Source organism: Acanthopagrus latus, chromosome 6, assembly GCF_904848185.1.
Source record: "Acanthopagrus latus isolate v.2019 chromosome 6, fAcaLat1.1, whole genome shotgun sequence".
In the NCBI taxonomy this organism is placed as follows: Eukaryota; Metazoa; Chordata; class Actinopteri; order Spariformes; family Sparidae; genus Acanthopagrus; species Acanthopagrus latus.
Genome location: NC_051044.1, coordinates 7,949,227 through 7,977,077, shown reverse-complemented (window position 1 = coordinate 7,977,077; position 27,851 = coordinate 7,949,227). Strand labels below are relative to the sequence as shown.

General features: G+C 41.8%; 3 protein-coding genes across 6 annotated transcripts in view; 1 reads left to right on the top strand and 2 right to left on the bottom strand.

The window, feature by feature from the left end:
• The window catches only part of anks1ab (ankyrin repeat and sterile alpha motif domain containing 1Ab), a 44,027-nt gene extending 36,200 nt beyond the window's left edge, over positions 1 to 7,827 (top strand). Inside the window, exons 13-14 of one of the 4 annotated variants that reach the window (XR_005075630.1) lie at positions 2,617 to 3,213; positions 4,929 to 6,842. Coding sequence is in view for 3 of the 4 variants with exons in the window: in XM_037101871.1 (XP_036957766.1) it covers positions 1,663 to 1,761; positions 6,940 to 6,978 (138 nt within the window). In the remaining variant the exon portion in view is untranslated. Of the gene's footprint in view, positions 1 to 1,662; positions 1,762 to 2,616 lie in introns of all 4 variants that reach the window. The other 3 variants (XM_037101871.1, XM_037101873.1, XM_037101872.1) reach the window with 3 other exon arrangements.
• On the bottom strand, positions 7,677 to 17,766 carry LOC119021531 (T-complex protein 11-like protein 1). Its single transcript, XM_037101874.1, has 10 exons — positions 17,618 to 17,766; positions 16,344 to 16,434; positions 16,090 to 16,219; positions 15,848 to 15,968; positions 14,702 to 14,922; positions 14,318 to 14,454; positions 13,496 to 13,677; positions 12,193 to 12,374; positions 11,599 to 11,777; positions 7,677 to 10,815 (listed from the first exon to the last, which is right to left on the bottom strand). Exons 2-10 carry the CDS (start codon positions 16,420 to 16,422, stop codon positions 10,583 to 10,585), a joined length of 1,464 nt encoding a protein of 487 aa, XP_036957769.1. The 5' UTR covers positions 16,423 to 16,434; positions 17,618 to 17,766; the 3' UTR covers positions 7,677 to 10,582.
• Positions 17,767 to 19,327: 1,561 nt separating this feature from the next.
• phc2b (polyhomeotic homolog 2b (Drosophila)) overlaps positions 19,328 to 27,851 on the bottom strand; it is a 39,839-nt gene continuing 31,315 nt past the window's right edge. Inside the window, exons 10-15 of the mRNA XM_037101870.1 lie at positions 25,450 to 25,661; positions 24,447 to 24,576; positions 23,307 to 23,412; positions 23,089 to 23,203; positions 21,931 to 22,255; positions 19,328 to 21,800 (exon numbers count right to left, since the gene is read on the bottom strand). Of these exons, the coding sequence (XP_036957765.1) occupies positions 21,646 to 21,800; positions 21,931 to 22,255; positions 23,089 to 23,203; positions 23,307 to 23,412; positions 24,447 to 24,576; positions 25,450 to 25,661 (1,043 nt within the window). The 3' untranslated portion in view covers positions 19,328 to 21,645. The remainder of the gene's footprint in view (positions 21,801 to 21,930; positions 22,256 to 23,088; positions 23,204 to 23,306; positions 23,413 to 24,446; positions 24,577 to 25,449; positions 25,662 to 27,851) is intronic.

The following is a 27,851-nucleotide window of genomic DNA, read 5'->3' as shown; positions in this document are numbered from 1 at the left end:
TGTCAAGCTTGCTGTTCTCACACATATGTGGTTTCAATGGTAACAGCGACAGACTTAACACTGGGAATTCTTTGTGATATCTGAAACAGTGACTCCTTACTTTCAGACAGAAGTAGACAAAAGCATGCGTCTGATTTTTAGCTGTTAACAATCAATTTTTCCAGCTGAAGAGACAACTGCCGCAGCGCCGCTAGCAGGTTTCATGAGATGTAGCTCCCAACTAAGCCTCTGTGAGGTTGTTGAAAACGCTGGCTCTGGCAGACTTTTTCATGTCGTTTTAAGGCAGAGTTGTTATTGAATATGAACGTTATGGCTACATACATGAAATTGTGCTAAAAGACTGCTGCATGTCAGACACAAAACTTTAGCGTCCTTCTCACCAGTTAAAGCAACATCATGTTGAAATTGGCATTTTGTTTCTGAGTGCAACGACACTGTCGTAAATACAAATCCAAGGTCTGTAATAGATTGCTAGATGTAATATAGGTGCTAACTACAAACACAACTCATTACATCACAACGATGTTTTTGTCTTGAAGTAAACATGTATGTAACGCTGTGATCCTACCCTCATACACAGTGTAGACACAAGTGATAGACACACCATTCACATCAACATGATTTTGAAGGGTTAAGGTAAACAAAAAGTTACATAATGTTGCTTTAATGATGCATGTAGATGAAACAGAAGTAAAGCATAGCTCTTGTATTGCAGAGTAGAGCTAGTTAGTTTCAGTTTATGCCGCACATTGTGTAAGAACCAGCTGTTGACTGTGGATACATTTTTTTGGCTGCGACATGACTTGTTTCAGAATTTGAGCCACTTTGGTCCAGTAACATTTGGAAAGCCTAGAAGAGCCACGCGATTTAATTGTTTAATCCCTATTAGAATTAACAGAGGGCTGTAACTCGGCCATGGAAAGTCTCTGGTGTGCATGGATAGAGCATGTGCAGTTTGAGGCAGCTTCTTTGGCTTGGTATACCACTGAGCAACTTCTATAGAAATGATGGCTCCCATATCATCCATGGGACTAAACAAAATGTTGGAAAAGTGTAATGCTCGTTAAATTCTGCCTGGGGTAGTTGGAGCTCCAAAGTCCAATAAAGACAAGGACAAAGCTGCTAAAGTTACCCTACACAACTGCAGCATCCATGAGCAGCTAGGTGTGGATGTGCTAGTTGTGAAAAGGGCTTTTTAAGTATAACATGCAAACCCATAAATGCTTATAATGTGCTCCTTGGATTGGAAGTAGTGCTGTGTTACTACAGTAGGTAGTAATCTACTTGGCCAAGCATGAAATGTTTGCTTCTTAACGTTAGAGAAGAATACGCACTGTTTCATAAATTCTTTACAGTTTGCGCTTCTGTTTTTCGTCTTTGAACGGCTAAAAATAGACACCACCCCTCCGAATCCTCATCCCCATGCACACCACGTCAACGTGTGTAGAAATCCAACAACGACGTGCCATGCCTTGTTAGTTTACCAGACGTCAATTACAAGAACACAAGAAGTAGAATCATTTTCTGGAATAATTTGCCTTCTTGAGCTCTACACAGGTGATGAACTGCTCCTGCTGGATTTCTTCATTGCTCTGTCCCTCTATTCTCTCGTTTTTTTTAACATGTCTTTGTTCTTGTCTTCTTGGTCCTCCTGCTTCCCAGGGTGCCCCTCTGCTCGAATGCCGCTGCTGTCACTGTCACACGTGTACTACCCACCGTCCTTCCTTCCTCCCGTTGCACTCTGTTAGCCCTGGAGTCCAGGTCCTTCTCTTTCCTTTCCTCTATTCAACCTGTAGTCACCACACATCTGCTTACACACCAAACCCTCCCCTCTTTGTTTTTGTTGTCGTCGGGGTGCCGCAGTGCACTTTGTCTCGTTGTTGTGTGGTTCTTAATATTTCAATCATGAGCGTTCTCCTCATCCCTTTGCTTTTTCCATCTCTCATCGTCATCCCACATTTTAGATGTTTGATGCAGTTAGTTCAAGTTGTGGTTAAACACATTCAGAGAAGAGAGGGTTTCTTGATGTGATTTAACTTCTCTATATCAGCTTCTGTGAGGACTATTGGCTTAATTGTGCCAGTGAGGGTTTGTAAACACGATGGTTGAAGTTGTCTCTGTTGGATGGTTTTCAGCTCCCCTTCTCATTCTTTGTATCTGAAGATGTCATCCATACACAGGGAATTTTAAAGATGCCTATCTAGAGATTCTATTTTTTTGTTGCCATTTCAAAGGCATAGCTAGCTCAGAGTAAATCAGTATCACCCGGCATATTATGTGTGTTTTGACTGCTTTTATAATGACATTAGCACTCATGTTTGTATGAGCCACTGGTGTAAAGCTCGAACTACTAATCAGTATGCTTTTTTTTTTAACTCCCAGAGGGTCGTAGCTTTGGTTTACTGCTGCGTCTTCCAGAGTGTATTTTCTGTCAGACATCATCCATGTTGTGGATTGAGCCCTGAGTGTCTGTGATTATAACCATGATCACTGGACTGTACCTCTAATCCACATGCACGTGTGTGAGCTGAGGACTTGTCAGTGTGGCGCAATGGCCTCCACTGCCGCCCGTCTCACACCTCCTCTCGTCCCTCCTCCCTCCCTCCCCCTCGGCAGATCGACCCCCTGGAGATGGACGCAGACATGCAGTCCCTGGGCAGCACCACCTGGCTCTTGGACCAGCGGGATTCCAACAGGCGCCCAGTCAGCACCAAGTACGAGACCACCATATTCTGAGGCCGGATCCCCACAGCCGCCCCTCTGCACCCCCTCGTACTTTCCCTCTCCCTCCTGCATCCGGTTCTTTATTTATCTCTCTCATACACACACTCTCACACACACACACACACACACACACACACACACATATATATATATACATGCGAGCCCCGTGCCTTCTCACTGTGATGGTATAGCATCCCTCAGGGCTGCCTACTCCTGCACCCTCCTTTGCCCTGCCCAGCGACCCACACCAACCTCTTTACCCACCATGACAAACACTCCTGCGGCTCTCCCGTGCCTCCCCAACACCCCTGTCTGGCAGCCTCCCTCGCCTGTTGCTGCTGCAGTCAATGGCGGAGCCCTGGAACGGATGATCCTGGACTGATGTCATTTTACAGTGGCCCTGCTCTCTCAACCAATCTGCCTCTTCCTCCTCATCCTCCTCCTCCTGACAACTTGCATCTGCCTCCAAATCCCCGATAGCTCCCAGAGGTTGCATCTTTATTATTCCTTCATTTTTAAAATATTGATTCTCCACAGGCAAAACAAGCATGTTCATTCTTTATTTAGACTCCTCATTGGTTTGATGTTAACGGTTCAATTTCCAGAAAGTTTAAGTTCGTAATGTAAACTGCAGAGTTGTGTGAAATACCAAAGGGACCAGTGTATAAAACTTTAAAGGAAAAGCTAAACTTTGGGGAAATGCACTTATAACTTTCTTGTAGAGAGTTGGATGACAGCACTGATACCACGCTCACATCTACTCATAACATGAAGCTACAGCTAGTCTAACATAAAGACTAGAAACAGGGAATCATCCAACCTGGCCATGACAAAAAGTTAACAAAATCTGCCTGCCAGCCCCTCAAAGCCTCACATATAACCATTTTGTTGATTATCATCTCGATTAACTGATTAGTTGTTTGGTCTGTAAAATGTCAGCAGAGGGTAAGAACTGTACAGTCAATGTTTCCCAAAGCCCAGCATGACATCCTCATATGGCTTTTGTCCACAACCCAAAGATATTAAGTTTACTTTCATAGAGTAAAGAAACCCCCAAAAATGTAACCCTTCAATTAATCTTCTCTGTTTCGAATGTACACAGGTGTAAAAACAACAAATTGTTCCATGCAGGGTTATGGACTGTTTCCTGGTCCTGTGTGACAACTCCCTAAGAGCTCCCACAGTTTCTACTTTATTAGTTTTCCTGTTGCCAGCCGTTACAAAAAGGTTATTCAGAGGCAAAACGAATAAAGCTCTTGCATCACGACTTCCACACTGGCCTTGTGTTTCTTCCTGGAGTCCACGCTGCTGAGCAACTGACCCCAATCAGAAAATAGTCTGGCACTTTAAGATACAATATGTAGCTGTTCTGCATTAAAAACACTAGGCTTAGGTTATATAAGTTGGTATTTCCAGCAGTGTTCAAACCCAAAGAAAGCTGGGGTTTTTTTCAAGGTAACAGTTTATTCACGTAGTTGACTCTCTCTATGACTTCAGTGAGACAGTGTGAGGAAAAGAAGTAAGACATGACTAAACAGAAGGTGAATTAGGTTTAAGCATTAACTCCTCGGTGATCATTTCTGCCCGTCATGTCAGATAGATTTTCATCAGCAATGGGGATTGTTTAAAAATGAAGAGGAAATCTCCCACAGTACTTATTTTTTGTTTTGTTTTGATTGAGAGACCTCTAGTTGTAGAAAGAACGCCTCAGTTTGTTTCTAGTATTCACACTGTTTTTTTAGTCCAGATTCAGAAAAATCGATACCGCATGCTAGTTAGTTCATTCATGCATTCAGAAATATGATAACAAACTGAATCAACGAACATAAGTAAGCTTTAGAAATGCTGGATGGTGGATTTTTTAAAAAATATTAAACATTTCCTTTGTGAGTTCTAAGCTAAGTTAGCTTGCTAATGGCGGTAGCATCATATTGAATGTACAGACGTCTGAGTGGTATCAGTATTGTCTAACTCTTTACAAGAAAGCGAATAAGTATTTACCCCAAAACGTTTCCTTTATCAGACCCTTTTGATATTGCACAGATTAAATATCTAGATTCCAAGCCTGTAAAATAAAAGTATGATTTATTTTTTTTTAGTTAATTTCGACATTACTTTTTATTCTTAATTTACTGTATTATTTGATTGTTTGGTTGTTTTGCCTCAAGACAGTTATTATTATTTTTTTCTTTCTCCATCTTTAGCTTGTCCTGTCTTACCAGGCATCTACCACTGTGAGGCACTATGAGGAGGCTGCTTTGCTAGCATGGGATGCAAGACGGACAATTAAACAAAACAGCAACATGCAGCAAACAACCTGATTTATTTTTTGTTGTTGTTTTTTTGTTTATTTCTACGCATTTGTAAAATACTCATAACAACACGATGGATCGGTCATGAATCTGTCACTGATGTCTGAACTCAAAACGGACCAAGAACTGGAACCTCGCACACACAGGAGGACAACTTTCCTACACTTTACCGAGGACGACAGCCTTACTTTATTTTGGTTATCTATAATCAACTAAATCCCCAACCTTTCCCCAGAACTTCCTGAATACTACCACCACCACCACCACCACCCCCCAATAACTGCACGCCTCCCCCCCTGCTTCTAAAAGACTTTAAGGAAACAAAAAAAGAGAGAGAGAGACAACAGCACTTCTGATTTCCTGGTGTGTTAAACCGACTGTGACTGGCTGGGTGATGACGTTCTTACGATTGGTACAGTGAGAGTGTTCGCTCTGGCTTTGTACTGCCCTGTTCCCGCAGTCTCTCAGCATTCATGGTAGCAAATGAGAGACTGAAAAATCACAGCATCTTCTTCTTGTCAATTAAAAAAAAAAAAAAAAAAAGAAAAAGAAAGAAAAAAGAACACTGTGTTACAACATGGCACTATCCCTTTTAATAACCTTGTTTTCTTTTCTTACGGTGCAAATAGGACAATTAGTGCATTTGTGATACCTTTTGATAGACGGAGACAGACTGAAATATTTTGGTAGAGAATGATTAAGGATATTGATACAACCAGAGGCAAAAAAAACAAAAAACAAAAACAAAGATAATACCACCAAAAAGCATATTTAGTGTACTCACATTGGTTCCACATTTCACAACGTTGGTAGTCAGAATGAGAAACATTCTCAGCACGATTTCATTTGACCTGATGCACAATTCGGCGCACATCTCCCAACATAGCATCTTATTATCATGATTACATGGGTAGGTATCCGTGCTGTTTCACGCCAATTTAATTTAGAATTAGGTACAGTACATGCAGAGTACGCTACGTGGAGATAAACGGCAGTGAAAAGATTTAATTCCGCTACATTAAAAGAGCCAAAATCTAAGTGTTGCTCTGGTGTCGTGTTAATGCGAATGGATTTGTTATGCTGAGAACATGACACAGTTTTTCCTCATTTTATTTTTTTATTTTTTTCTTATTTAGAGAGAGAGAAAAGAATCATTTCCCTCCTTGCACTGTGACTCAAGAAAAAAAAAAAAAAAAGCTTGTCGTGGAGTCGACACGTATCTGTGGGTTCTCCCCTGTGTGCACTACCTGCTGTGCGTGCTGTATGCCTTGTTTCTTGTCTGTCCTCATGGGAGTTTGGACTGTTACCGTTACATCACTGTCCACCGTCCTTGTTTCTGTGTGCTGCAAAGAGAAGTGAGATATTGAGCTCCTCTCCAGAAGACAGTGTGGCTGCGGACTGACTGTTAAAAGATGTAGCTGGTCTGTGTGTGGTACCGTGGCTGTGTCATTGCCACTCTGTTCTGACTGTTAACTGTTAGCTTCCACTGATGATGCATGTTGGCAGTGTCTTTTTGTGTTTTGTACCCTTTGATGCACTTGGCCTGAGCAGTCTTTCTGTATGTACTGTAGCAGTGTCTCGTCTCCTCTCACTCATCTGCCATTCGCTTTTTATGTTCCCCTCTGTTTGTTACACGCCATTCAGCACAGCGATTCATCTCCATCCCCTCCACCGTTTTCTCCATTGTCGTCATTACTCCAACATTTTGTCACGTATGTTCTCCCATTTTGTGTGTCACCAAGACAACCTGCTCTAGTATGAATGCATAATGTAAAAAAAAAAAAATAAAAAAAAAAAAGCATTACACTTTAATGAGCAGCAGCTATTTAAAAGCAAGTTTTGGTGGCATGATATGGCTGTGCATGTACCGGTCTGTTTTAACATTGATGTTTTCCTTGTGTAGCTCACCCCAGCATTCAAGTTTCCGGACACCAAGCTGTGAGTTGAAGGGGAGCAGCCGATGCGAGTGTGTTTGCGTGTGTTGAGTTAGTGGGCAGAGCAGTGGAAAAAGAGGTAGAGAGAGGAAAAAAAAAAACCCCCGAGAGGTAAGCCTTATGCAACGTGCAGGGCCAAACCAGCGCTACTCTGACATTTTAGATCTCACTCTGTATACCCCACCCTGCTCCTCCACTGCCCCCCCCCACCCCCTTCTCCACGATATGAATCCCAACACACACACAAACACACACAGATGAAAAAGGTAACCTGTTGTCCCACATCACTGGTTAAACAGGACCTGTGTATCACTCCTGTCTTGAGAGAGGTCAGTCAGTAAGGTCAAGTCTATCTCCTGGCCTCCATGTGACTTTCTGATCTTGTCATGTAGGTACTGTAATGTTTAGAGCACTGTAGACCATTAATGATATAGACCATTAATGAGCATTTCTATTGATTCAGGTCTATTGGGAGATAGTAACTGGGAATTATGAAGGGTTAACAGAAATGTAACAAAATGTAGAGGAAGAAAAAAAAAATAAAAAAAAAAGAAAGAAACTGTACCAGCATACAATGCTTTGCCCATGTTTGTGGACAGAGTATGGTTTGTCAAAGAAAAAAAAATGTGATACTGTTTCAAATTTCAAAGCAATATTATATTAATGAAATTAAATAATACAATGACAAAAGAATCCCTCTCAAGTCTGTTGTCAGAATTGATTTTGTGTTTATGGTTGAGTATTAAAACACAGAAAGGAGCACCACACCAGCTGCTCAAAGTTTAAAGAGACAAATATCACAACATGGTAATTACTGTACAATTATACTATCAGTGTTTCCCCTGCTAGAGAGAGATTAGTGGGTGGTGCAACTTCTAATCTCAACAAACGATTAGCTGCAGTTTGTGCCGAACATGTGTTATACTACAGTCACAGCGCTGAGCCTCGGATTTTTTATGCCTGGTGAAAACACTGTTGCTGCGTTGATAGTATTTCCAGAATCCTAAAAGAAACCTCTGTTTCTGATGCATGATGAAAAAGGATTTTAAACCCAATTTCCCAAGTCATGCCTCTTCTAAACCAAACAAGAAAATGCCACGGATCATTGCTTGATCTGTGCAACACGAAGAAAAGATTTTATGTATTTGTTTTGTTTATAACACTAAAACTAAATGTGCAAGAGGGTTTGACATTTCTGGCGACCTCAGTCAGCGAATCAAGTCGCAGTTTGGGAAATGGGTTAAACATCTTTGTAATGTTGCAGCAGATGGGATGTTTTATTCATACGGTTTGAGGATCTTTTATGATTCTGGAAGTAGCTTCAAAACAGCAGGAAGGAAGTGTAAAAGATCGTATGGGTTTCCAAAAGATTGCCAAGAATTTATCTCGCTTAGCTCTGTGACTCAAGCAGGTTTTTATCATCTGTTATTTTCAGGGCCGCAGCAGAATCGGCCAATATTAATGGTTAAAGAACCTCTATCAGGGATTTAGCACGTTTTAAGCCGTTATTTGAAGCATTATTCAAACTATACCACACAGTTTGGATTTGTTCAAATGTTTTGGCACATTCCAGGCATCCATTGGTGTATTTACTCCCAGGGTTATGTAAAAAAAAATGCTTGTGGACTCATACTTGAGGAGGGTAACCTTGACTCGGCTATATTGCATAATTGGTGACTTTCTCGTCTGTGAAAGTTACCCTTTACCCTGAAGTGATGCAGCGCAGACTGTTCTTATCAATCTGTGGTTTAAGTGCTTTCCCACACTTCGGTTATGTAATGCCAGAGATGTTTAAAAAAATAGGAGGCAGACCACTTTAAGCAAATTGAAATCCGTAACGCCAGAGATAGTGTGACACGGATAGTCTAGGAAAGTTTGATTTGATTCAGATGTGATAATAATAAACAACTTGATTATTTTCTGGTCTGACATTTTAAAATGGCATCTATTCTGCTGCAACTCTGCTGGGCTGCTAGTATTTGCATCTACCTTCTGGGGACTCTCGAGAGGCTGCGCGATGAGCCACTGCTGTGCAGAAAAAAAAAACAAAGATGTGTTGGAGTAAAACTGAGATGACTCAACCCTCTTCTCTGGCACATATCCCACCCCTTCCTTCCAAAAGCTGATGTGGTCGCACTGATATAAGTTCACAGTTGAGATTCACAGCATTTTTAAGTGATTTAGTGCCGCTACGGACGGACTTCTAAGTAGGCATGCAGTAGGAGGATATTAAACTAATACTCAGGCTTAACGAGAAAGGTGAGGTTGTTCAAACATTAGATATTACGGCTGCATTTGTTCAAGCGCTCTGCTGGGATGAGCTAACAACGTTGAGACGTTTCAAGCTGCACGTTTTTCAAGAGTTTATTTTACCCTACGTGACTGATGATTCTATACATGTTTTTTTTTTTTTAAACGTCGTAAAAAGTGAAGTTATGGTTTTCGTTCGATCGATTTAATTGGAGCCTGATCTTATTAACATAAAATCACTGTCGACGTTGCCAAAATGGCTGCTGAGGCATGAGACTTAGTAGTGAACGCATTTAGTGAGGGATTATACAACACAAGCATGAGTCTGATGCGTTGTTCTCATACTGGAAATGAATGCAAACCAATGGCTTCCTGGAAGTGAAGGAACAGTACATTAAATCTTGCATGGTGCTGCAGTGCGAGCACAGTTCCTTTACCAGCTACTGTACAGATAAGATATACAGAAATTAGGTTGGACACCTAATTTACCTGTCAGACCACAGACTAAAGAAGACGACAATTTTAATTTACCCAAAACTAGCAGTCAGAGATTCAGATGGAAAAAAAAAAAACGATGGAAATATTTCAAATTTCTGCAACGCAGATTCGTTTCTCTTGCCTGGATGTGTTTGTTCGTGCAATGTCATGATAATTTGGCCTCTAAAATTATAATTAAGCACCTGTTTCATACACCACCCCCCACTAATACCAACAATTGAAGGGGAAACATTGATAGTTTTTGGTTTATCAGCAAAAGATGAAAAAAGTGCACACTGTCTTTGGTGAGTTAATATATAAAATATCTGTCAACATAAAGAGAAGAAGAGAAACCAGCTACACTTTAAAAACTAAAACATTATTTACAAACTCTGAGCATAATCTTTGGTACTTTACTTTTTCCTGAGGGTGGAAATCACGACATTAAGTCATCTGAGTTGAATGGCAGCACATTTGTTTTCCAGACAACTAATCTTTTCAAAAAACAGCTCTGAGTCACCATAAATCTCCTGTTGTGACTCACACTTAGTTTTCTCATTAAAACTTCACAAACTATTTGTAACTCTTGTCCGGGTGAAAACTTCTGCTCATTTTGTTTCACACAATCTTATTTTTTTTCATAATGTTTTGTGCAGTCAAATGTGTGATGAAGATGAAATACAGGAATAATGATCCAGCACCTGCTCCAGGCTTTGATAGAGACTTTTTGATTTGTACTTATAAAAATATATGATTCTTTCCCCTGCAGACTGTAAATGTCTTTCCCTTAGAAAGTGTCATTCCCCGTATTTACACCCATTCAACACCAAATGGCAGGTGATGTATCTTTTAAGTTCGACGGCGGTTGTCTGGGTCGCCAGCAGGCTAGCGTGAGTCCTCCGCGGTCTCGGCGTCTCCAGGTGGGAACAGCAGTTTCCTGAGAATTGGAGCATAGAAGGGACCAAAGACGGTTCGGTTGAAGTGGACGATTCGCCCAAAGGCGGTTCCCAGCTCGGCCAGCTCAGCACTCACCAGCCTGAGGGGAGCGGGCGGCTCTGGACTCCTTTTACCTGGGCCGCCCTGCAGCATGGCCTGGAGGAAGACCTGTACCCTTTCTCCTACGTTTGATGGAGAGAATGATGAGGGGGCGGAAGAGAGAGAAAGAGAGAGAGAGACAGAAGGAAGTCAGCTCTCCACAGCAGCTCACATCCAATTTTTAAAACCATGAATGTGGCCAGAGATAACCCAAACTGAATGACATTATTATGCATGTTTCTCTTGTTGACTGAAAATGGTGCATTCCAAACATGTCAGCTCTTTATAGATTAAAATATACTATCAATATCTCAATCAAGATGTATTTTTAATACGTTTGAAGGGATTTTAATAACTTAGAAAAGTCCGGAATTTTAATTCTCATCTGTTAAAACCAACAAGCAATAAGTTGTTTTTTCCCTAATTGTGCTTGAGAGCTGAAACAGTTAATTAATTTACTAAATATTATTCTATGACTGTTTTAATAATCAATTAAAAGTGTTAATAATGTTGTTCACTGCATCTTTATTTTTCATACATGATGGCGAGCTGATTGAATTCTGGTTTTTGGACTATTGATTGGAGAAGATAAACTGTCTGGTTGTCGTCGTGGTGACTTTTTGCAGACAAAATACTGACAGTAGTATTGAAAATAAATATTAGATCCCAAACTATCGGCTTTTTACAGACTAAAAATAACTGCAGCCTCTTTATGATTATGGTGATACCAGCATAAAGCACAACTTAAATGAAGCAGAACCATAACCTCCTATACTCAGCAGTATAAACTCTGCATCTAATGTGGATTTCTCCCCCATTTGTACTTCAATTAATCATTTATCTAGGACTCTGGTGTTCAGCCTGACCTATGAGTGTGCGGACAGGGTTGTTGTGCTTCCACAGCTCAGATATTTGTCCCTTCAGCAGATCCAGGCTCTCCCGAGGCAACGCTTCTGCTCCTCCTCCCTGGCCGCTCAACGCATCTGTCACCTGCTGCAGCACCGTCTCCCCAAGCCCCAGCAGCGCACCCTTCAGGTCAGCTTCCCTGCAGCACCCAGAAACCAGAATTACACGAATAACCAGCAGGTTTCATTAGATGTGGATTAACTTGCAGGATCGTGGAAGTCGATAAATACGAGTCTTTAATAACAACTAGGTCTGAAAAGGGATTCGGATGAAATAAAATGGCATCTTATTAAAGATGTTTAAGTGTAAGAAATGCCCTGTGCTACATATTACTGCAGCTTGGACCAGAGTGTGAGCAGCTCTCGCATATCACAAGCTGCTGTTCCACATTTATCCACTAATCATGACGGGGCGTCTCTTGAACAGAAAGAATGAGGTTAGCTGGATCCATTCTGACAAGCTAGTTGGCTGCTGTCACCTCCATTGGTTTCCTTCTCATACGATACCTGTTCCCCGTGACAGCCGGTACATGCATCACCAAATCCTCCTCTTACCTGGTGTGACTGCCCTCCAGCAGGGCAGCGACGGACTGCCTGAGTTTACCTACAAACCCCCGCAAAGAGAAAACGGCGCCCCCACACTGAGCGTTGGTCAGCAGCAGCACAGATGCCTCCAGGATCAGCATCTGGAGCTGCTGGCCCAGAGCGTCCAGGCGGGCTCGGTCCATCAGCGCGGTCTGTGTGCGGAGGTCGGGGAAAGGTCAGCTGTCAGGAGGTTACTCACAGGGGATCTTCAGCATAAATATGAGACACTGATGTCCGACGGAAAAACACTTGATACAAAAAGCTGCACTGGATATTCTACAACAGTGTACAGCTGTCTGAGTACCAGAGGGAGAACTTCTGCTGTTGCTAGAAGACACATGGAAAGATTGTAGAGCAGCTTAACTGATTGAAAAAAAGGAAAGGAAATTATGTTATGATTAAAATTTAGAGTGAATGAAAAGTAGTTTTCAGGCACGCAGAAATTCTCTGTGTGCTTGAAAACTACTTTTCATTTACTCTTAATTTTAATGACTAAACAGTTACCATGTTTAGCTAAAAGTAACATAAATAGTTGAAATTGTTAGTTACAAGATTTTGTAAGCAGTTAAAATTAAGTGTTTGACTATCTTAATAGTTTAATGTATACATGCCTAAAATAGATGTTAAAAATGATAGTTAGCTAAAATAGTTACCTAGAAGTAATAAATATACAGATTAAATTATCAGTTTAAAGTAAAGGATAAAGTGTTGAAGTAGCTAAAATAGATAGCTTAAAGTAATAAACAGATTAGTTAAAATTAAGATACAACATGGAATTGTTAGCTTGAAGTTATGGATAAAGTGTTAAAGCTAATAGTTGTTAAATGTATAAAGACTAAAGTAGAAGCTAAAAGCACTGAATAAATGTTTTAAACCTTCAGCTTCAGCGACTACAAATGCAATACAGATGCAAATTTGATCAAACCCCCAACACATTCAATTATGTATAAACATAATTGTGGGCTAACAATCTAGTTAAAAGTGTTAAATACGTTTAAATCAGTACTAATTAATCATTTGGAAGATGATGGGTGACTTTGACGACGGGTTACTTGAGTTCCTCTGACAGGACCGTGGTTACATCAGACAAAAGAGAGGCTGAGAGCCGCTGCTCGACAGCTCTACGTGAGCTCTTATGTGTTGTCACATTCTCTAACAAGCTGCAGGGTGAGGAGGAGTGTGTTGGGACGCTGAAGATTCCCTGATCAATAAAATATTACTCGAATGAAAGCCGGAGTGCAGTGTGATGTAATTTTCGCAGGCTGCAGCTGACCTCGGGATATTTCTGGTCCCGCGGGTCCCAGTGTAGCAGACACATGTAGGCCCGGTTGAGGACGGCGGTGGCGCTGAGATGAACCGGGCTGTCAGGACCGGAAGAGTCAGACCGAGCTCTGACGGCCGACGCCTCTTCTGACGCTGCTGCCTGAAGCCAAGCCGCCGTGTTGTCCAGAGAAGCTGAGGAAGAACAGTGAAATGCATAATGTAGGTAGAAGACAGTGACACATGATTAACATCCAGAGACACTGAATTATTCGGATTCACAAGGTGTTTTCAGTGATGCAGACAGTGGATGTAAGTCTCTGTTCAGGGAGGATGGGAACTAAAACCAGGTCTAATTACGTTGCAGTACATTTGCTTTACTCTCAAATCATCAATTAATGGTGTCTGTACCAAGATGAGAAAATTACACCTACACTCAGTGAAAAATGGACGATCCACCTACCTATTAACCTCATTAAATAATTTTCTAACAAAATGAATTTTGGAGGATTTTCATCTTTAAGTAACAAAGGGAGAAAAAGACTTCAGTCCAACATCTAGAGCATAACTATGACTCTGTCAGCACTGAGGATCCTGTCGCTCTGCCAGTGACTCTGATTAGCCGGCTGCACTTAAGACAGAACAGAGTTCACTGATTGGCTGTCCGGCTCCAATCTGCGAGAAGCTGAAAAATGGCAGGACGGTGCTTTAGAGCGACAGAGGTCAAAAAAATCAGTTTAATTGAAAAGTGAAATATGCAGTGACCGTAAACTTCGCAGTCACAAAGTCACCTTCGCCGTCCATCACTCACGCTGTGTGGCCGGGGCGGTCTCACCTGGCTGCTTGTCCAGGATCTGCTGGAATTTGGCTCGCTCGTACTGCACAGCCTGCTGCAGGAGGTGAGGCCTCAGGCTCTGGATGGTGAAGTTGACCATGTCCGTCTTCATCAGGCCCAAGACTCGGAAGATCCCCCTGCGGGAACGGAGGGGGAAAAAGGTTCAGGTGAAGCAGCTTTTACTTTATTTATAAAGCACGTCTGAACGCAGAAAACGTGCTCTAAAGGAAGAAGAAGAGGATGGAAAAAAGAAAAGAGAAAAAAAAACAACCTATGAACCACAAATTTAATGTACCACCCATTTAAATTCAAAACAAAATCTATATGTTCGTGGGTGTTTTGTCAAAGCTCTGTCTGTAAAAGTCTTGTCAAGCTGCTCCTCACCTCAGGAGCTCCACGGGATCCTTGAGCTCCCTCAGTGCTCTGACCTCGGGGTCGCGGACCGGTGCACATAAAGAAGCCATGGTGTTGATGACGTATCCTGCCAGTCTGTGGAGATCCAGAGCTCCGTGATTGACTTCCTGCTGGATCAGCTCCATGTCCAGTACCTCGTCCATCTGAGACCTCAGTCTGACGTGAGCCGGCAGCAGCAGGGACTGAAGCATCTAACAGGAGATGTAAATACAAGGCCGCCTTTAGTTGAGAAAAAAATCAATAACTCACCTAAAAAAGTGATGGTTGGACGATAATCAAGTAAGGATTAAAGGGACAGATATTGGTAGAAAACCCTGTGTCAGTCGACTTCTAGTCAGTAGATCAAAAGGAAAGTTTGACATTTTGTAAGACACACTTCTTCAGATTCTTTTCAAGTGAGGTGAGAAGACCGACACTGCGGGAGTCATCAGGAGGTTACTAAGAAACCACTGGAGACTCCAGGATGTGACGGGCCCAGAAATAGTTTGGCACATAACACCCTTTAACACCTCTAAACAATATTCACTGGATAAAGTCGCTAACCTAGATCTTCATGAATGAATGAAATGGCATACCAATCGCTCTGAGAACAAAGATAAGTGTCCTGTGTGTCCCAGGGAAAACGTTGGTTCTGGTTAAATATCGTGGGTGCTCAAAATAAGGCGGATACAAGAACTTACAATAGATAAAAGACTTTTTAAAGGCTCCTGCATGTTTTCGTACGCAGTATATATAAACTACTGTTCTTAGACTATGTGTCGTTACACAACTCTGTCTTGTATAATGACAAATAAGTTACCTTGTTATTAATAATGAACAATCCTGACAATATATCGTGTTCTTTCATCAGCATGAGTGGATTCATCAGTCATAGGAATTCAGCTGTTTCACCTTTAGATTGTATTATTACCATCTCTGTGAAAAGCAGATAACGTTGATGAAGCGTGACATCACAGAGGTTCGTCTGTCGTGGTGTTTCTGTCTCTGTGTCGTTTGTCTGGACCGTCTAACACTCTGGTTCTGATCTTCAAAGCGTGTGAGGATGAACAGGGTCAGAGGCCTCAGTCGGCCCTCCTGCTGCTAATGTGTCTGATTAGATGCCGTACACACACTTACTGTCTTGACTTCCTGGAGCAGAACGACAGCGTGATCGTAGTTTGGCGGACGGCTGCTCAGCTCCTCTTGAAGACAGTCCCAAAACGCCCGGTGAACAATGTCCGTCACTCTGCCCTCCAGGCTACACGAGGGAAAAAAACAAGTTAAATAAAAGAGCTCAACGGAGACTAAACTCTCAATTAATTTTGGGAAATAGGAGCCACCAAGGTTACTGGAGCTGCTGTGGAGTGTTTTTTTCTTGCCTGTCTGTAGGAGGGCTCTGGGGTTTGAAGCAGAAGTCTCTGTTCACCACTATCTCGTGTGCGAGGCTCAGGTTGGAGACACAATTTTCCAGCTCCATCAGACTGGATAATGAGGCGGTGGGTGGGCTCCCTGACACCACAGACAGGACACACACACCCACAGATAATTAAAACTGCCATGGTGGTAATAATTCAATTACTGATGCTCCCTGAACGTGTCTGAAAACAATAACTGCCATAATAAAGCTTCGTACCCGTAGGAGAGTCAAGTTTTTCCAGACAGGGGAGGTCTGCGGGGGAATCGTCCGCGGCCTCGTCTCTTTGATTCTGCATTTCAGCAACAGTCTGGACATTTAAATGAGTCGGTAAATAATCAACAACACAGCTCGGTGACATCGGTCATTTTGTTTCTCACTGCGCGTGATGTGAAAATATTAAATGCTGCAGTTATTAGTAGATTAAGCAATTACTCAATCAGCAGAAACATTCATCTGCAGCCAATTTGGTAATTGGTTAATCGTTCGTCAAACGTTCAAGCCGTCCAGATGTGAAGATTTGCTGCTTTTCTTTGTTATGTTATGATAATGAACATCATTTCTTTGGGATTGGGTCAAAGAAAACAAGATTTTTAGCTACATCTAATTCAACTGTGGGACACTTTTGTGGCACACAATTGAGAAAATAATGTAAAAACTAATCAACAATGCACATAGTTGTAAATTGCAGCCAGAAAATGAATATAAAGGCACTTCAGATATGATTTATGAGTTAAATAGGCAGTGAAGGAAGATGAGAAGATCGCATTCTTAAAGGGTAACTCCACAAACTTTATATATTAAAGTGTGTTCACAGGTCTTGGGCAGTACTACTGTGTATAAATATGAAAAAAGTAATTTAGAGCTTTTTGTGGCTCCAGAAGAAGCAGAAACCTGTAACCTGATAAACTGCCACCAGTGAGTGTACTCATACAAAGTAGTTGAGAAAATTGTAGTTAGTTACATTCAATCACTGGTTATTCTCAATTTTGACACAAAATTTTTTAGTGCAAATGTACTGACTCATAGATCACAATGTTTTAATGTTAATAATTATTTTATTTATTTTGTGTTGTTGTAACAGTCCTGTATTCTATTTTACTATATTTTATTGGTGTGCATTAGTCTCTAAAGCTATGTTTAAACCATGTTTTCTCACTTGTAAAGTACTATGAGTAGCATTTTGATTTGTTTGAAAGGTGCTATATAAATGACTGATTAATAATAAGTATCATACCAGCCCTGAAAAGACATATTGGTTGATCACTTCAATACACATTACATCAGTTCACCTGTTGACATTTGACAGTATTTAATGTTATTGTTCAGACAAAGTAACTAGTTAAAGGTTACCCCAGAACTTAACTTAATTTACAGTAATTGAGTACCACTTAATTAAAGCTAATAAGATTAGTTACGATACAAAACCAAACGGAACTGGACAATAAACGTTAATGTAAAGACAGTAATACGCTTCGTGTGAGTTAACTTACCTGTTGTTGGTGTTTTGATGAGAAACTTCCACAGATGTAAAATGTAAAATAAACCTGCTGACACCTTCAAACTAGTTCAAACTCTTCATGTGACGTTTAAAACCCACAAACATCAAAACACGAACGTTCAAGTTTAAATCTGGACTGAACCACTCCAACAGATGTGCGGGGGGGTTGGTCTGATAATAACACGTTGTTACCGTTTCAACACGTGATTTCAACGTGTATGTGCGGCTGTATACTAACATAAAATGTGGATTTAACACATGTACTGATTCACTTTCATTGATTTATAGATTAGAAACAGAAAACAAGGACTGCTTCTTTTGGTACGGTCCCCTCTCAAATCAAAACAGTGGGCGTGTCCTTACGGTATGGTGCCGCTGCGCCCCGCCCCCTCTGCCTCTGCCTCTGCAGAGCAGCTGTCACTCACCGTACCTGACTTTTCTTTGTGCCTGTGTTGTAATTCAGTGGAAACAAAATGAAAAGCGGCCGCTGTGATTGTTTAAACGGTCCATTGTTTGAGACACGCAGCTGGAAATGTCGCGTTTCCTGTAAGCGAAGGCCCAGAGACCCAGATACAGAGTGATGACACACAACAGAACATCCTCCAGCCTGCTCAATGCATACAACTGATGTGTTTTCAAACAACACACCTGTTTATGCCATGTTTACTTTTTTTTCATCATAATTTGAAGTACACAACTCCAAATTATTTAGCTATATAGGTGCATATATGCATGTGTTGCATTATTTTTGGTGACTATACAGCACAAAATAAAACTTCAGACATGTCACAGAATAAACAATCAAGTGACACATAAATAATCCAAATACCCCCCTAATCACTGTGAGCTCCTCTGACCAGCCCTGTCGATCAGCTGCCATTGTAAAATGTATATAAATACTCAGTTTTTGTATTTTTCATTGTTAATTTTCCAGCATTGGATTTATTAAAAGATCATCTCACCTTATTTGATTATTATTATTATTATTATTATTATGAGTGCAGATGTTGCTTCTTAATTTGTTGACCGACACAAAACAAATCAAAAGAGCAACTCTGATGACAGCCAAATAAGTTACAAATGATAGAAAAAGGGGGAAAAGGCATCCCTCATTTTTTAACCTGCCAACAGTAGTTTGCACATAAAATTAATTAAATTATAACAACTGCTGACAGAGTGTGATTTGAAGAGGGATAAGAGAGGATGTCACCCACTTTCTTAGCAAAATGATCAAAATTCATCCCCCCTTTCTGTTTCCTCACGGCAGGGACGGAGCGGTTCAGTCGTCTCTGCTGATCTGGTCTGTCTGACTCATCGCTCCTTCATCTGACTGATGTTTATTAGAATCTACAGCCTCGACGACGGTCCTGAATCAAAACAACCAAAAACTGTCATTTCGCTATTCATGAGTGGATGAAACGAACCAGGTCCACCCCCCCCCAACAAATACTAATAAATGGAACCGAATGTTAGTTTCCTACAAACCAGGAACTTAAAATTCCTCCGAGTCTGGGCTGTCTGAGAAAGACAGACTGTACTGCAACTTCAAGGGGGAACCGGTGAGCACAATAAAGAGATGCAGATGAAACAAAGCCTGACGATGTGCTGCATAGTATTATACGATCAAAGAACAATTACAGGTACTCACACAGGTAGTCAAACACACACAGACACACACACACAAAATGGCCAAAGACAGAAGTGTATTGCAAATTATTTATAACTGCAAAATGTTGCGTAACAAACTGTTTTGATAAATACAAGCATTTGACAAAGCCTCATCTAAAAAAGTTGACCTTCCATCACAGCCACAAAACACAAATAGATATGATCATATTTTCATTAGAAATAAAAATAATAAAAAAAACATTACAAAAACAACCCCCAGGCCATGATATTTATACATTTGCATATTTCAAAATAACATAATTACATTTCTGTCTTTAAAATAACAAGGATAACTTAAAAAAAAAACCCTCAGTTTAAGTCTTTTCTTCCTCACTGGAGCTGCTATGTACAAACTGTATAAACTCGCTGCACAGATGCCACTCTCACTTTAGGTGGAGCGTCTCACAGCATTAAAGCAAACCAGCAAGAAAATAAGTGCCAAAAGCAGGGCAGCGCGCCCGACTTGTACCCTCCATAACTTAGTGTCCTCCTATGAAACAGAGACGAGAAATCAATGACGTATTAGAGTAAATCATTTTTGACAAAGAGGCAAAAAAAAAAAAAAGAAGAAAAAAATCATTTGCAAGCAGTTTAAATCTACAGGAGGAGAGAAGCTGGCGAGTTCCTCATGAAAGGGAAATCAATGTCACAAGCGTTTTCTCTGCATTCATGCTTTGTATTCAGAGCTGTGAGAGTCTTATTGTGAGAAAAAAAGGCAAAGGAGCATCTACTGAATGAAAATGAGAAAATTAATGAATGCAATCTTCTGTTCCCAGACACACACACACACACACACACACACACGTTTCTCTTTCATTCACACGCTAACAAAACTATACAAAAGACATTAACTCTAATTATAATAATATAATAATATAATAATAATAAATCCAGACTTTACTCGTGTTTGTCTTGATGCCTCAATTCGGTGACGACTGTGCTGCAGTATGACTCAACCTGGGCACAACTGAACAGGAAGTCGCTTCATTTGATTCCGTTTTTACCCTAAACGTCTATTTTTTTTTCTCTCGGTACAAATCTGAGACCTGATCTACACCTGCTGCTATCACGTTAGCTGCAGACGTGTTATCTGTAGATGTGTTATCTAGATAATGACATTTGATAAAAAGGTCTTTTCCTCAACACCTGGTATTAATAACCACTCTTGTTCTCTCACTTCTGCCCACATTGTGATCAGATCTTAAAATGCAAAAAAGGTACAAGATGCAGCAGAAAAGAGATTTGTAGCTTTTTGACATAGATCGATCTTTCAACGGGCCAGGCGTTTTTTTTTCCTTCCTCTTTTTCCCCTTTTGTTGTACGACAGCTCCTACCTCTCGCTCCCCTCATTACCTTTTTTCAATTTACAGTCAACTCGCTCAAAAAATCAGATCAGTCATCCAGATACAACTTGCATGTCACACCAGGTGTAAATCAAAGGTATCGACTCAGAATCAACTTTTGTAATTAAGGCACAGATGTCACTGTGGCCCCTAATTTAATCGAAGCTCACATTGCTTCCAACTAGCAAAGACATTCGTAAGCCCTTTGAGTGTACGTTAATAAAAGACGAATGTCTTCAAGTGCTCGAGTTGCAAGTAGTTGAGCTGTTGCGAGGATGCCGGTTAAATCCCCCATTAGTCATAGGACTGTGCATGTGCCACAGAGGAGCTCCATGTTTTGTGTTTTTTATCTGTCTTTTTGCCTTTTTTTTTCAGTGCAGCAGATACAACATTACAACAGAAGCTTTTGAGTTAGCAATAAAGACACATTCCATAATTCCTGCAAATGACCAACTTCACATTGGGGATAAACTGATAATCAGCCCGTCAGATAATTCATCACTTTCAACAGGTGTATTTTTTTTCTTTTGATAAAGTCAATGAATTAAAAATGCACTACTCTCTATCAGATTGGTTACACGTCACAGGTAATAGCCTGTCAATCAAAATGGAAACACTTGAGTAAAATACCTAAAATTGTACATTTCGACAGTAAGATTTTTTTTTTTTACTGCAAGTGTATATCGGTTATCTGTTTCCGCTCTGAAAAACTATACTGGTCAATCCCTGGTTCACATGGTCACATGGTTATTGAGCAGATGCAGGTGAATATTAGCTCCAGCTAACATTAGATTTAGTCCAGTTGTGAGGTGAAGGTGAGGTCATAGTGCAGTCAGCCTGCTGTCAGTGCTACGATGACACATCATGTTCCCTGTGCCAAAGTTTCACACTCTCTCTCACTCTCTCTCACTCTTCTGTCAATCACTTACAAACACACAGACACACACACATACACACATACATGCGCGCACAATGAGATCAACGCACAGCACACAAACATCCTTTACTGCTAAGAGTCTTTGAGCATGTTGATGCGTGCAAAGATCTTGAGTGCAGGTCCCAGTTTAATGTTCATGGTGCTCATGAGGTGGTCCTCTTTCAACAGGAGCAGCGCCTGTCCATCGATCTCCTGAGAGCGAAACTCGTCTGCTATCTCCTGACAACCTGCGGGAACAGCAGAGGACGACGGACACAGTGTAGTTAGTCACGCTTTAAAACAGCATTCATAAGCAAAACGTGTGTGTGTTTGTGTGTTTGTGATGCATCATGGGGGATCTGTGTTTACTCCACTCACCTGGCAGTGAACGGATGAACTCGTAAACCTCCTCCACATTCCACCTGGTGGGGTCGTTTGGTAAGAAGCGCTGACAGAGCGATGGTGCATCCCTCCCGCCGCAGCCCTCGTGGTCCAAGGCCCTGCTCGGATGCCGGTGGACGGGGACCTGGGCTGGGGCCGGGGCAGGAGCAGGAGGTCCCGAGCTGGCTGCCGACAAGGGAGACGGCGGCTCCTCGTAGCTGGACATGTCCGAACACGGGCTGGACTCCTCCTGACTGGGCTGCGAGGGATGTGGCGAGGATATAGAACCGCCTTGAGTCTGCTGCGGTGTGGGGGACAGCTTCTGAAAATGAAATCAGGCAGGCGTGACGTCAAGGAGATATTGATGGCTCATCAGTAAAACACCGCTGGGACATAGTATGAAGACGCGGCAGAGATTAAGAGGGCAATAAGTAAGATTTATACCGCACAACTGCTTCAGTGCACGAGTATAATACACCTGCAGGGAGATGATGGGGTTGTTGGATCGATACCAACGGCTCAAAAATTACTTTGTCAGGTGCTGAACCCTCTGGATTATGAAACTCAGTTCCTGGTCCAAACATGAAACAAAAGCACCCCCCACTGGAGGTTCAAGACCCTCGAGGCGTTACATTAGTCGCGATAAAACCTCAAAATGATTGTTCTTGAGCCAAGGAAAAAAAAAACGATTCTTCAGCATTAAATCCTGTGATAGACTGTGTTATCTGTACATTTCTGAAGAATGTATGCCTTCATCATCTTAATGACTTGTCCCCTTTGGAAAAATGTGACTTTAGTTTGTCATTAAAGGCTGTTAGATGAGTTAGATGAGTGGCAAAGACCCTGCAAATCCGGTTGTTTCTTGACGTCTGTATAACGTGCCCAGGAGGCAGAAAATCGCTACTAATGCTTTTCTATTCCTACTGGTCACCAATAAACGTTGACAAAGATCATAGAGCACTTAATGACCCTTTAAAGACAGAGGGACATAATCAGACGCGGACACAAATCATGGCCCAAATTCATTAAAGAGCATGAGGCGTGAAAAGTGCAGAGCATAAAATGTGCAGCAGAAGCAGTATGTGTTGAGCGGTAAAGTGTTGATGAGGAAGTTTTACAGCGGCGAGGGAGCGTGTGTGAGAGCGGGTCACGTACCTGCTTCTTCGCCTCCATAGCCGGGCGGCCCTGAGATCTTCTGCGCCAGCGACTGGCTGGTTTAGTCCTCTCTGGGTGGAAGAGGCCGATCCGCTTCGTACAGCCCACGTTGTACCTGTCCAGAGAAGTCCTTCATTAGAGCCTTTTCACACGATGTCACTAATCTTCTAAATTATTTGTTAAAAATGAAGAAATGTGAAATCAGAACGGTGTCTTGCCTCTTTGCACAAACCACAGAGCAGAATCTTTTCGAGCCTTTGAATGTGTAGGCAAAGTCGACCCAGCCGCAGTATTCACACGTCAGCTTCGGTTCTTGATCTTTTTCTATTAGAGGGGAAACACGAGACGGGTGATAAATGAGGTCTTCTTCTGTACAGAAACCACAAAACTGTGATCACTGAAATAAGAAACACTTTAGGATATTAGAATAATCATGAACTAAAAAAAAAGAAAAAAGAGAGATCTATCGTCACGTCTATCACATGGTGGCCCCAGTGCACCACGTGATGTTGTACTTACAGGGTTTGGCCACTACGAAAGTTAGTTTCAAAGACTGGAGCTCTTTGTTATGTTAACTTTTCAGCCTAAGTGACCATATTTGGACGAGAAGATGTACCTTAAGTGAATCTTACTGTGAGGATACACTTGGTAGCGTCTTCACAAGGTAGCCATGACCTAAAGTACACCCTGCTTCACTGTCTATTTTACTCTTAATGGGACCAAAATTAACAAAATGAACATTAGGATGTATTGAAGTATTGAACCACAGCATTAATTGACTGCCTCCATTTAAATAAATAAGATGCTCGAGACGGTCTGAACGCAGTCATAAGCAGATTAGCCATCAGCCAAATGTCACTGATCCACTTCCTGCACGTGTTTCACCTTTCAACCTTTCTATGTTATCCACCTTTAATAACTACAGTCTAAGAACACTACTGGAGCAGCTACAACATGTAGCAGGTTGGTTTTCTGTCTGTCAGAAAAGATGGAGCCACCCACAGGTCAAGTGAGTCAGTGGAGACATGCAGCAGCATGTGATTACGCTGAGGGCATCCTGTTCTCTGATGACACAGGACGGTGAGTGCAGCACCGGCTCCTGTCATCGTTTATCACAGCAGCTCGGGGCTGTTTGTAAGGCCTGTATCATTTAAACTACAGTAACATTACACTACATTACACATTGCAGTAACTGAGTGTTAGGAAAATTATGGTTTGTGCATCATAAACCTTCTCCAACAGTATCAGATTTTCACAAGCCTCAGAGAGAAATCGGATCAGTTTCACGAGCATCGGTACTGTGTGACACACACTGATACACACAGCCTGCTGTACCTGTCTGATGCTTTTTGTCTCACCTGGCTGGCTCATGTCCTCGGGCTCGGAGTCGGTGTTCGCTGCATTGCTGACCGGGGTTTTGTCGGGGTCTGAGGAGAGCTGGTGATCGTGCTTCTTTGGGCTGTCGATGAGAATGGGCAGACGCTCCACCTGAAGACAGGAAGAGGGAGGATATTAACAAATCTACCAAAATGAAACGTGACACTCTGCAGGGATAAGAAACAACAGGTATGATGACTGTTACTGACAGTATGGTTAAACTGCATCAGGGTGAGGGTTTAAATTGAATATCTTTGAGGTTTTTGAACCGTTGTTCAGACAGATTTAGTCATCTGAAGACGTTGTTTTAGCCTCTCTGATCTCATATTTACATTTTCTACATTTCACAGAATAAACACGAGATCGATTAAGAGAGAAAATTAACATTAACAATCAATAACAGAGAAAAGTAACTGCAGTACTGGGTGAATATATGATACAAATATAAACACTGTGTTCATTCATGCTGCATAACAACAGGAATTCATTGGGCTTGTTAAGCTCACATGTATGTAAATAAACTGGGCATTTTCAGCACATGTCCAGTAGGAGGCAGTGAGAAATCACAATAAGCACACGTAATTATGTTGCTGTAACAAAAGGCTTCAGTGATGAATGAAGAAATGTCAGCCACAGGCTCACAGATACACCAGATAAACAATATCAGATATTACAACATCTATTTTACAGGACATGACAGATTACAGGAGGGATTTTTTTTTTCTGCCTTGAGATGCTTCAATATGCAGCTCATTACACACACCCCTTCATCCATCTGCACTCTTTCAGCGACAGAGTCTCACCTCACTATAATTAATGACTGAATCAGACAGAAGCTGTGAGCTGCCACTAGTAGTAGTAACACAGGGCGTGTGTGTTTCCGTCTGACGGCTCCCTGCAGGCGACTACACTCTGGAGAGTGAGGTGGCTTGTGGGTTGTTTATCACGTCGTGTTCCTAGCAAAGCCGATACGGGGCCACTTACACACACGGGGAACGGCTCGGCTCCCTCCTGGATGACAAAGCCCTCGATGACATGTGTGAGGACCTGGGGCTTGACGATGGCCTGGGGCGGTTTGTTCTCTCCGTTCTGCGGCGTGGTGCCCGTCACGGTGGGCGCCTCGTTCTCATTTCCTGAGGTCATGGCTGGAGGTGGGGTCCCAGGTGCAGCGCTCGGCCTCTTGGTTGTGCCCCCTCCTGATCAGAAAAACAAATGAATACAACACCAGCCAGTTAATACAGGAGAGCATGTGAGAGCCGGTCACCAGCGGAGTGAGTCTGAACGATATTAGAGCTGAAAGAAAGGAGGTGATTAATCATTCCTGTCATGTTTCAGGGGAAGAATGACAAACATTCTCTTGTTACTCCGTCTTGAATGAGGCTGTGATGGTTGTTTCTTGTCAGATGTTATGATGTACTGAATATTTATGGATTCTGGCTTGTGGGTCAGACTTAAAAGCCTCCTGGAAATGGGCTTTGGATGAGGCAAGTTTATTTTATAGTGCCAATCAGACACAAGCATTCAAAGTGCTTTACAGAAACACAGAAATGCGCTCAAATGTTTCAGTTTTGTGACATTTTAGAGGCAAAACAATCCATCAGTTAATGAAGAAAGTAATACAAAAGGATAAAACAGCTCTGGATTAATTATATGATTCAATTTTTAATTAAAAATGCAGCATATTTTCTGATCCCAGCTTCTCAAATGTGAATAATTGCACTTAAGAAATCTGTGATGGCCATTTATCAGTATGTTCTAGCCTCTTATAGATCCAACAACTGACCAAAAAACCAATCAGCTGATGAATTAACAAGGGAATAATAATTAATTCCACTTATAGCAGCAAAATGGAGGCTTGCAAACTCATTATATCCACTATCATGGTTCATATTTAAGAGGTGATTTACATCATTTAAACTTCTGAGCTAAGGTTTAAATAAATACTTTATGTGTTACTTACCGAGATACATATCGTGTTTGTTATCTTTATATAATCACAAATAATAACACCAGACTCATAATAATAATAACATCAACACAGCAGCCATCTACATGCAAATCAGTATCCAGTCACATTCACTGATCGGTCCGCTGATTTTAAATAACTTTTTCAGCTGTCGACGGTCTAATAATAACCTCACATTTGACCTACTGGCACAACGTCGATCAATAACAAACAGTAAATCCATCGCGTCTGTCTCCGGCCATCACAACACGACTCAGCTGAAGCCCCACAAAGCGAAAGTAAACAAAAAGCCAGCGGTGCTGCGAGAGGAAAGTTGTTCTTACCGCCGCCTTCACAGAGTAAACATGTGCGGTTTTTTTGTTGCTGTGTGTTTGTCGCTGTTACGATCCGACAACACGTCGACCTGCCGCCGCCGCTGTCTCACACCGAGGGCTGGTTTTGATGTGCAGCGCCGCTTCAGACCGTCAAAGAAAAGCCTTTAAAAACCAGGACCCGCCTCCCCGTTTCCTCCCACAGAGGCTCGTCTCCTCCGGCTGCTGCTGCTGCTGCATGATCACACATCTCAGCATGAACCTGACGCACGAAGACTGTCTCCTGCTTCAGCCCGACACCCAAAATGTTTTTATTTATTGGACTGTAATCAAACTACAGACCAGGAAAGCGAATAATAAACATGCGCGCATGTTTTCAGCAGGGCCGGGCAAAGATACTGCAGGTCCCGAGTCCACGTCCCCCACCACATCTGTGGCCCCCTCAACAAAAACTTCAACCACACAACAGAAATATCTCTAAATACTGAATCATAGCTCTTATTTATGTGGAGGTGATCTTAAATGTGATATCTGTGATCGGACCAGAGAACAGGCATTAATAATAACTATATAAAAAATGATGATTGTCTTGTTCACGAGACTCTTTCGTAAACACATAAAAATTCCTCCTAGTCACTTTAAATTCATTTGTGAGTGACATATATATTTATGTTATGCTTTTGTTGATGATTACATCACCACATGATGCACTGAGGCCCCCCAAAATACATTTCCCCATAAGCTTACATTGTTGAACATTTTTTGGATCGTCAGTTCGCCGAGCACTAAACCAGAAGTTAGCCAGATTGTTTGGCAGAAGTCTCCAGTGCGTACGCTACATGGGCCCAACAGGACAGTATATTTATACCCGGGAAGTTGAGCTTTTTTGGGCTTCGAAGCGCCGCTGAACAGCGTTCAAAGGAATGAGGGGGGCGCCAGAAACAAGGTAATTGTGCGTTTCACCTGAAGCCTTTAAAGTTTGACTTCTCAGGTATAAAAAGGCCAGAATCTTCTACATTTTAGGGTCCAGCTAAGTCAGCCCATTTCTGGTTTAGCCCCTTGGCTGATTTTGATTTTCATCGTGCGGCTCTAATTTACCGTTTTACAGC